This window comes from Bison bison, unplaced genomic scaffold, assembly GCF_000754665.1.
Source record: "Bison bison bison isolate TAMUID 2011002044 unplaced genomic scaffold, Bison_UMD1.0 scf7180017864151, whole genome shotgun sequence".
Taxonomy (NCBI): domain Eukaryota; kingdom Metazoa; phylum Chordata; class Mammalia; order Artiodactyla; family Bovidae; genus Bison; species Bison bison.
The window spans coordinates 425,882-436,537 of record NW_011494723.1 but is presented as its reverse complement, the minus strand read 5'-3'; the positions used below and the strand labels follow the sequence as shown (position 1 = coordinate 436,537).

Genomic DNA, 10,656 nt, shown 5'->3' with positions numbered 1-10,656 from the left:
CACTTTCTGCTGTACAGGAAAGTGAATCAGCTATAGGTATTCATATATCCCCTCTTCCTTAGATTGCCTTCCTGTGGTATATCACTATCACTTACCTAAATTTGCCCAAACTTTGGGCATGTGGCCAGACTCCCAGAGACCTAGCATGGTTTGGGGTTGTGAGAGGAAACATCTGTACCATTGTCAACCCTTGATCACAAGCCAAGTCCTATGTACTGATGAACATTAGTTCTGATAAGCATTACTTTCCCTTCTATGACTACACCTCATAAGTACATACACACCAAGCTGAATGTCTTAGCAATCCGAAAGTGAGATGTGATGCGCTGTTAACATTGATGCATGACTGACTGTGCTACTCTGAGCAAATCACTTAACTCTCTGTGACTCAATTTCTACACCACTGCAATCAAAGCTCTATGAATATTATTATTCTCCAAGAGAAATGGGTTAAACACCTGAGCAGAATAATCACTTTATTTCAGCATAAAATTCACACTCCCAAGATTTATTCTCTACTGTTTAGTCTTTCCTAATGTCCATTCTGGAAGTATTTTCTTCCAAAATACTTTGGGAAGCATGCCACAACTCAGTTTCTACAAGGTCAATGCAATCTATATATTCTATGTGTGAAAAGTTCACTTTTCTTACATTGTATAAATAATCATCCTGAAAACCATTCCAACTAGTGTGTTCACTATCCATTTTCGAAAGCGAATACTGAATCTTTTAGTAATGTGATAGGAAGTTTCATACAATTCTGGGTTTATCTCAAATAGTGCTGTGAAAACACTCACACTGGAGAAAATAGAAACAGTTTCACTGCTATTTTCATTTTATCTAATGAACACAAAGGAAAGGCTCTGATCTCAGAAAGAAAAGGTCACAAGCTAGAGTCAGAAGAGGGCTATTTGTTAACAATTTTCAATAGCTACAGTTTAGCTAAGGACACTAAGCTGGAATGTCAAATTTATTTAAGACACTTAAGCCTGCTCCATACAGTGAGTGGCTATCTGCCATTGGGTTCTTTATGGTGTTTTGCACATTATCACAGTAAGTTACAAGTAGGTAGGAATACAGAGAATTGTGTGCTTACTAGCCAAGCCATGACACAGAAAGCTATCGGTGTTATATGACATTGAATTGTTGTTAAGCCCCCAAAAGATCATGCTGGCAGTGACACGGGTCCCAGGCATCAAATCCCCAGATACTGGTTCATTTTGTTCAAGGCATCACACACGGTGTTCAAATCGCTGCGGAGGTCCTGCACCACATTTTCAATACTCCTGGTGTCCTTCAGAATTTCAATACTCTGAGTGTAGGGATTGAAGTAGACTGAGAAGGGACGGGTAATTGACTTTGCGAAGTCCCTGCAAAATAAACAGAACAGAGGAGACTGTGGGATCAACCCTAACAGGCTCAAGAGACAGATATAAGGAAGGAACAGAACCAGCAAAATAAAAAGTCATGTTCTCTAGATGGAAGCAAAAGAAATTTACCTCATCTTTTCTTTGGCTTCTTCAAAACTTTCTGAAACAAAGTAGGCTTCCTGGAAAGTGGTGATAAGGCATTCCTGCAAGCAGGTTGTCTTTGGGTCAAAGGCTTTCACACACGCCTTGTCAGAAAGAGCATGCTGCAAAACACACCGTGAAACCCGTTAAAGTCCCGGATGAGACTGCCGAAGGGCCACCAGCTCACACTCCTCCAGAGCAACTCTGGCCTCCCACAGAACTGCCCAGTTACTCATCCACCATAGCACAGGGAACTCTCCCCAAGGCAGGGGAAACAGACTGTGAAGGGTTTCATTTGGTTGGTTTGGTTGGTCTGTTAGTAGCTGAGGGGGCAAAAAGGAGATAATGGTATTATTTTATTTACTATTAACCAAATTCATACTGAAGGACCGTTCAGAGCTGGAACCCCACAGAATGTGCATGCGTGCATGGTCGTGTCAGACTCTGTGACCCCACGGTCTGCAGCCCACCAGGCTCCTCTGTCCATGGGATTTCCCAGGCAAGAACACTGGAGTAGGTTGCCATTTCCTCCTCCAGGGGATCTTCCTGACCCAGGGACCAAAACTGCCTCTCCTGCATCTCCTGTATGGCAGGCAGATTCTTTACCACCACATCACCTGGGAAGCCCAACTCCACAGAAATGAAATTTTAAATCTATGCTATGAATAGAAACAGGAGAGAGAACAAATATGGTCTTAAATTTATTGCTTCCAGCAATGGACTGGAATTTCCCTTAAATGGCAGAAGTAATAATTACCTGCGTGGAGAGGTAATTAGGACTCTGACTGAACTATTTGTGGACTCATTGTGAGACATTTTGAGGCCAGGTACTACATACCAACAGAGGCTGGAGTGGGCCTGTATATTTGAGGATACATGCAAAGTATTCATTTACCTTCCCTCAAGCACAGCAGAGCAATATACAGCAGATAAATATTTCCAGGTGGGAAAAAAAAAAAAAGAGCTAATATTAATAGCTATACTTATGCTCAGAGCAGACATGACGGACACAGAAAAGCTAATGCAGGTACTCTGTGAACCATCATTAGCCCTGTTCAGTTCACCCCATGACTGGCACTAAGAATAGCAAGCAACAATGAATGATCGTATTCAAGATAAATCCAGTGATGCTAAAAGTTAGCACTCATTTCCTGCCACCTGCCTATTTATAGCCCCTGGATCTGTAGTTCTTGCACAGAATGTGCCTAAGAATCACAGAGGAGCTTGTAGGAAATGCAGAAACCCAGGCCTCAATTTTATGTGAAAAGTCTGGATAAATCCCAGAAGTCTGCATTTTAAAGGCATCCAAGGTGATTCAGACAGGTGGTTGTAAATTATATTTTGAGAAACACCCCTTTAGATTCCTTCCTTCTTAATTTCAATGATAAACTGGTTGGGAGAGAGAGGCAGAGAGAGAAAAGTTAGCAGAAACAGCCTTGAACCGAGAGTTAGAAAACCTATTTGCAGGGCAGGAACAGAGACGCAGACATGGAGACTGGACTTGTGGACAGAGGGGGCGGAAAGGGTGGGATGACTTGGGAGGTTAGGATCGGCGTGTATACACCACCACGTGTGAAATAAATATCTACAGTGGGCAGCTGCTGGGTAGCACAGGGGCCTCAGCTTGGTGCTCTGTGCTGACTCCAAGGGGTAGCATGGGGTGGGGAGGTGCGAGGGATGCTCAGGAGGGAGGGATATGTGTGTGTGTGTGTGTGTGTGTGTGTGTGTGTATAGAGAGAGAGAGAGCTGATTCACATTGTTGTACAGCAGAAATCAACTCAACACTGCAAAGCATTTATACTCCAATAAAATAAATAAATAAGAATAAGTGGTAAATCACAGAAAAAGAAAGAAAAGAAAACATGGACTCTAGTCAGGCGTTGCTGCTGACTGGATAACCTTGGCAGATGATTTCACCTCTCTGGACCCCCATTTCCTGAGTGTCCATGAGAAGTCTGGGCTGGCTGACTTCTGAAGACACTCTATTCCAGCCTCTGGTCCACCCAAAGCACTTCTCAATCTCTAACTGCTAAGGTTTTCCCGGAGAAACACTGAAAAACCTTTCCTGTTCAATATTACTGCTGCATTCCCCCAACAATTTCACACTGCTTGGAATGATTGGTAGCCTTCTGTGAAGAAGGCCATGGTTCCCTAAGTGTGAAAATACAATAGTGAACCCAAGGACTGACGGGTGAGAGAAAGGGCACACGCTCCTACCCGGGGTGAGATTTGCTTTCCCGCCAAGTCCCGTTGTCCAGATAAATGCAGATGTGAATCAGGGAATGCAGAGGGCCCCATGGAGTGAACTGATTTTTTCTTGGCCCACAGAACAACTTCATCATATGTGGAAGGTCACTACACCAGCACCTGCATTTGTGCTATATTCAATGTAGTGCAGGAAACATCAGGGGATTCGGGGTTCCACATGGCTAATAATTCTGTCCACATTTTTAAAACAACTTCACAGTTTCAAGAAACAAAATGTGCTTTGATGAGAGCTGTTGCTCCTCTTGGGGATGGTCTTGATCCGTCTCCTATACAATATCACGAACCTTCGTCCATAGTTCATCAGGTACTCTGTCTATCAGATCTAGACCCTTAAATCTATTTCTCACTTCCACTGTATAATCATAAGGGATTTGATTTAGGTCATACTTGACCTAAATCACTTTTCTCCACTTTCTTCAATTTCAGTCTGAATTTGGCAATAAGGAGTTCATGATCTGAGCCACAGTCAGCTCCCGGTCTTGTTCTGGCTGACTATACAGAGCTTCTCCATCTTTGGCTGCAAAGAATATAATCAATCTGATTTTGGTGTTGACCATCTGGTGATGTCTATGTGTAAAGTCTTCTCTTGTGTTGTTGGAAGAGGGTGTTTGCTGTGACCAATGCGTTTTCTTGGCAAAATTCTATCAGCCTTTGCCCTGCTTTATTCTGTACTCCAAGGCCAAATTTGCCTGTTACTCCAGGTGTTTCTTGACTTCCTGCTTTTGCATTCCAGTCCCCTATAATGAAAAGGACATCTTTTGGGGGGTATTAGTTCTAGAAGGTCTTGTAGGTCTTCATAGAACCGTTCAACTTCAGCTTCTTCAGCATTACTGGTCAGGGCATAGGCTTGGATTACCATGATATTGAATGGTTTGGCTTGGAAATGAACAGAAATCATTCTGTCATTTTTGAGATTGCATCCAAGTACTGCATTTTGGACTCTTTTGTTGACTATGATGGCTACTCCATTTCTTCTAAGGGACTCCTGCCCACAGTAGTAGATATAATGGCCATCTGTGTTAAATTCACCCATTCCAGTCCATCTTAGTTCGCTGATTCCTAGAATGTCGATGTTCACTCTTGCCATCTCCTGTTTGACCACTTCCAATTTGCCTTGATTCATGGACCTGACATTCCAGGTTCCTATGCAATATTGCTCTTTACAGCATCAAACCTTGCTTCTATCACCAGTCCCATCCACAACTCAGTGTTGTTTTTGCTTTGGCTGCATCCCTTCATTCTTTATGGAGCTATTTCTCCACTGATCTCCATCCTAAAGGAGATCAGTCCTGGGTGTTCATTGGTAGGACTGATTTTGAAGCTGAAACTCCAAAACTTTGGTCACCTGATGCAAAGAGCTGACTCATCTGAAAAGACCCTGACGCTGGGAAAGACTGAGGGCAGGAGGAGAAGGGGACGACAGAGAATGAAATGGTTGGATGGCATCACCAACTCAATGGACATGGGTTTGGGTGGACTCCAGGAGTTGGTGATGGACAGGGAGGCCTGGTGTGTTGCAGTTCATGGGGTCACAAAGAGTCGGACATGACTGAGCAACTGAACTAAACTGAACTGAACTGTTGCCTCTCTGCAAAGAATAGGCCTCCTATTGGTTCCCCATGATTTTCGGAACTAGCAGTTGCTTTCTTTGCAGCCATACACTCTGCGTGCATTTTATTTAGTATGTTGCTCTAACTGTCCATTTATCCATCAGTACATACAAAAAGGAAGACAGTGCCTGACAGTGTCCCTGATGTTTGCATGTTCTCACAGTCGCACTGAGGGGCACAGGCAGAGAGGTAGCAGAACAGGCTGTATGAACGTTCAGGGCACAGCTCACTCAGGGCTCCCTGCTGAGCCAGATTTCTCACTGGGCCAAGGACAAGCAAGGGAAGAGGAGGAAACTTATCCACCTAGGTCTGCAGTGTGACAGACCTTGGCTGCGACAGGACAGTAGCGCCTTTAGCAGTCACCATGTGTAGAGGATGCCTCTGGTATATAATAACAGAGACAAAAGTTAGTGTAGTTTTAGAAAAATGTATCATATGATGATTCTACTAGATACTCAAATGAGCTCATTTCGTCATTTTAACAGAAATATGAGATGAGAGTAGACCAAGAAAAAGCCCAGAGGGCAAGGCGCTCTGCCTTTAAGAAAAGTCAGTATATTCACAGCATATGATTTGAAGCAAAGACCATTAGGTAATATATATCACACTTGACTAATGCAATCATCAAAAAGACAGTTGGAAGTTCATTGTTCTAAGCTCTCAACAAAGTAGTCTATCCTCAAGATCCTGCTGCATCCAACAGCTGGTTATACGCTGGGGACCACTCCATCCATGGAGTGTGAGACCAGTTCTACCCCTTGGCTGTTAAAAATATAGGGATGATAATGGTACCCAAGGATTAGCCTGGAGAATGAAGAGTCTAGAGTTGGGGGAACAGCCACTGAGTGAGGCCAACACAGGAGGTGGCAATCACACTGATAAGTGTCTCACTTACTGGTGGGAAGCTCTCCTGTGCGATGACCTCCAGGAACATCCATGCAGCCCATGAAGGGCCCCTGCTTCTGAAAATTAAAGCACAGCTCAAGGGTTCATGACTATCGTTCATGTCTCCACTGGTTCCACTGCTCAGCGGAGCAAAGCCCTACTGAGTTTGCTTCTCAGCTGCTACCCACATCTCTCTGTAAGCCACCTTGGTTTTAGGGAACAAGTTTCACACTCTCTCCTCTGTGTCCAGAGTCGATTCTCTGTAAACATACAGCCAAACTGCTTGATGTCCCCAGGGAGCTCTGTGGTAAATCCTTTCCAAAGTGTTAAGAGTCTGATATCCTGAAGTCTGCAAAAATTAATCCAATTTCCTGCAGAGAGAGGCTTTCTAATGCTGAGAGAATCTGGCTGAGAGCTTTTTACTCCGAAGCCATTTTTAAAGTGCAGGAATGCTTGAGAATCACCTCGTCTCATCTACATACCCTCCAAAAGGGCTGTTTTGGATTTATCCACAGGGCAAAAGGCAAGGACCCAGGACTAGGAACCAGGAGACCTGGATTCTAAACATAGCTGTCCCAGAGGTTTACCAGATGAGTGAAAATTCCCCAGGCTAGGATGCAATTCCCTCTTTGAGAAACTGCAAAGATTATATCTACCTGAACTCTAAAGCTCTTCTTGCAATACAGTTCTAACAGGGCCTGCAATACACAGGGCTTCGCTGGTGGTTCAGATGGTAAAGAGACTGACTGCAATGCAGGGAAACTGGGTTCCATCTCTGGGTCAGGTAAATACACAGCTCTCGTTCCAAGGTCCCCTCCCTCCACCCCAACCCGCATAAATTCACCCTAGCAGCCTTTCCCATTGGGCCTGGGTATGGTCTTCCCACCCTCGCCAACAGAGATGGCCATTACCAATTAATTGACTTTTTAGTGCACAAATTTAAGGCTTTTTTTTTTTTTTGGCCTATTCCAGTCTTTTAAATAGAAATTTCTTTTCAGCATCAAAAATTTCTCAGAGTTGTTCCACCTCTGTAAGCCTATTCCAGTGTTCATCTGGAAAACGGGAATAGTTACAGTGTCTATAACCCGGGAATGTGGTATGGATTAAATGAGAAAATGCATGCGAAGCGTCAGGCAAGTGGGAAGCACTCTGTAAATTTGGTTATCATGGCTGCTTCAGGCTCCCAGTGATGCCTGGTGTACACACACACTGAGCCACACCTTCCTTCACTGGGGCAACTCTGCTGGAACCATCGAGAAAGAAGGATGGCCCTAGCTATGAGACTGCCAGTTCCTAGACTGCAACAGAGCCAGGCCTGAATTTATCAGTTTAAAATCTTCCTTCCTCCCAGCCACCTGCCTTTGCAATAACACGGACTTATTCTCAGCTCTTCTAGATGTCAACCTGTGATCCTCACCCTCTATATTAGGACTGGTTAAAGTTGGGGGAAAACTCAAGTGTGAAGTCTAGTAGTTTGGGCCCTAGATCCTAAATAAAAACACCCTTACACTCACACTACAATCATCTCTTCCTACATCAGAACTCAAACATATGCGTTTGTATAATAAGTATGTATGCATGTCTATAATATTTTTTGAACCTCCCTCAAATGTTTTTCCTTCTAACTGAGCACAGCATGGTCACAACATCCCTGTTGCTACACTGGGTGACGATGGTATCACACTTTTTTCATCAGTGATGTTGAAAGTTTCAACAGGTTGAACAAGATTCCGGGGGCAGGAGGGGGCATTGGGACAAACTCCCTCAACAAGAAATCCCTGTGTAAAAGCCAAAGACCCTTCTCCAGCGCCCACTGTCTGATCTTTGCTCTGTTCTTACTAACAGCGCTGCTTCGGGAAAGGAAGGGGTGGGAGGAAGGGAGCTGGGAGCCATCTGAACACAGTACAGGTGGAGCAGCTCAGAGACTCTCAGAGTCCTAACTCCAGCCACCCCGCCGACACCCTCGAAGGCCTCAGGGAACACACGGGGGCCCTGGGCCGCCTCCACAGCCTGGCCGTACTGACCAGCCTCTGACCACCTCACAGAGCTGCCGCAAGTGGCTGTAAATACAAATGATTGTAGTAAATATAAAGTTGTTATGGAAATGCTGATAAACAGCTACGTAAAAGCAGAGCCAGAAATTCACCATGCAAGGATATCCTAAAACTAAAGTCAAAATATAATAATAAGTAAATTTTCAAAAACCACCAGCTTTGTCAAAACCTGAAAAGCAGAACAAATGTATTTGTATGTAATATTCCAGCGACTCTTATGAGGTAGATGCTAAGGCCATTTGCCAAAAAAAGGATAATCTCTGCCCTCAAGGGAACAAAGAACTAGACTGTGCTCTTACCTGTAAAAAGGAAGGAGAAATTACCTTTCATTTTTGAGATGGATTAAGACGGTTGGATGGCATCAGTAACTCAATGGACATGGTTTTGAGCAAATTCCGGGGGATAGTGAAGGACAGGGAAGCCTGGCGTGCTGCAGTTCACGGGGTCGCAAAGAGTCAGACACAACTTAACGACTGAACAACAGCAAACTTTCTGAGATAAGACTCAGCAAATTCATCAACTAGCAAGGAGTCCTTTACCCACTAACAAGAACAAACCGTACTGTTGCTTCTCCTGGAGGACTGGATTCAGCAAAGACGCATATCCATCCCTTTGTTAGATTTTACCCCCTAAAGACACAAACATTCTTGAAAACTGAGACTTTCAGTTTTGAGTTTGTTGAGTAAAATAAGTGAAGGAATGAGTGAATAATAAATTTTTTAAATGACAGTCATACAGTTAAGTCAACTCTGAGATAGAACAAGAATGCAAAAACGAAAGAAACACGCTAGACTGTGAGTGAATAGCAAGAATTATCCCATTTTCAACCTTTTGTAAAGTCAGTTTTCCAGCTGATCTAGCTCATTATTAACTGCTCCCCACAGTGATGAAGGTTTAGAAAGGTCTTTCCCAAATACACTTCTGGAATTCCTAAAAGCACATCCCAGAAAAAATGATTAGAACAAGAGAGGGAGAGCAATCATTGCTGAGATGTTTTTGATATTCTTTATAGTTAGCAGATGTATGGTAGTTTTTACAAGCATTTCTGTATTTATTTCCTTTATATCTTCAAAGATAAAAAATAAACATCGTCAAAAAATAAGAAGGAAAAATGAAAAGTATCCTTCAAACTATAGAGACACTGCTTGGAAGTACTTGGGCAACTCTGAAGTGCAACATTTATTCCTGAAAACTGAGGCTTTTAAAGCACACATTCTAAAATGTGCTCAGTTCAATAAAAGAAGATGAATTGTGGAGAGTTCTGTAAAAGTTAGAAGGACTACAGCAAAACTTCTGACAACTTATCCGGAACCTACAAATGGACTATAATTGGAACAGCAAAAGCAGAGTTTACCGCAAAAGGTAACCACATTCAAAACTGCATTAATAGGCGGGTTTATACAGGAATTATTATAAAACTGTTAATAAAGTTGTCCCCACCTGGGCTCAAAACTATCTGTTCATTCAAATAAAAGTTGAACAGATGTATTTGCAAAGAGTCGGACACGACTGAGCGACTGATCTGATCTGATCTGATTCACAAGTGCTGTGAGAGGGCCCTAGACACTCAGGCCAAGGTGAGCAGGGATGGGGTAAAGGGTAGGGCAAAGCTAAGACACTAGGGAAAGCTCTTGTGTTAGGTATTCTCTGCAAACAGAAAGAAGACATTTCAGAGAGAAAGAATTTCTGAGTTGTAAAAATGGTCGAAAGTAGCAATCATAGGGATGTTGGAGTGTTGAAATATGGGAATGGAAGAATGCTAATGACCAGAGCTGATGGACCAGAACAAGAAGATTCACAGCAGACAATGCCCTTCAGTGTCCATGTTTCTGGCTGATTTCCATTTCCAGATGACTCGATCCGTACCAACAGGAACAAAAACAACAGATTCACCCCAGTGCTGCCTACACATGCCTCATTAACCAGAGCAGAGGACCCTGTCAAAAGTTGGGGCAATAAGAGATTTGTTTCCCTTTTTTTTTTTCTGGTGTCATTTGTAAGCCCTCTGAGAAGAATGTAAATAGATTTAACTCAAGAGCTACACCATTTTCTGACTAATTCTTTTTTCTAGGAAATCAAGAAAGAGTTTATAGAAGGCATGGGTCACACAGGGAGATGACGTCATGCTATGGCTGTGAGCTTTGAGATTAACCCCAAATGGATTTTTTTGTTGTTGAGAATTTAGAAAAACAAAAATTTCACCACATCACACCAGGCCTTTGTATGTTGAATATTATCATCTGTTCCAGCAAGGCCTAGCCTCACAGCTCCCGTAATGGGCCAGGCTCCAAGGCGCACACACTCACGCCGTGGTCAGCGGGCTGATCC

The 10,656-nt window shown here is 43.3% G+C and overlaps 1 protein-coding gene across 1 annotated transcript in view; it reads right to left on the bottom strand.

Moving 5' to 3' along the window:
* Nucleotides 1–1,195: 1,195 nt before the first annotated feature.
* Nucleotides 1,196–10,656, bottom strand: part of TPH2 (tryptophan hydroxylase 2) — a 102,286-nt gene continuing 92,825 nt past the window's right edge. The window contains exons 10-11 of the mRNA XM_010840943.1: nt 1,500–1,633; nt 1,196–1,370 (exon numbers count right to left, since the gene is read on the bottom strand). Coding sequence (XP_010839245.1) covers nt 1,196–1,370; nt 1,500–1,633 — 309 coding nt within the window. The remainder of the gene's footprint in view (nt 1,371–1,499; nt 1,634–10,656) is intronic.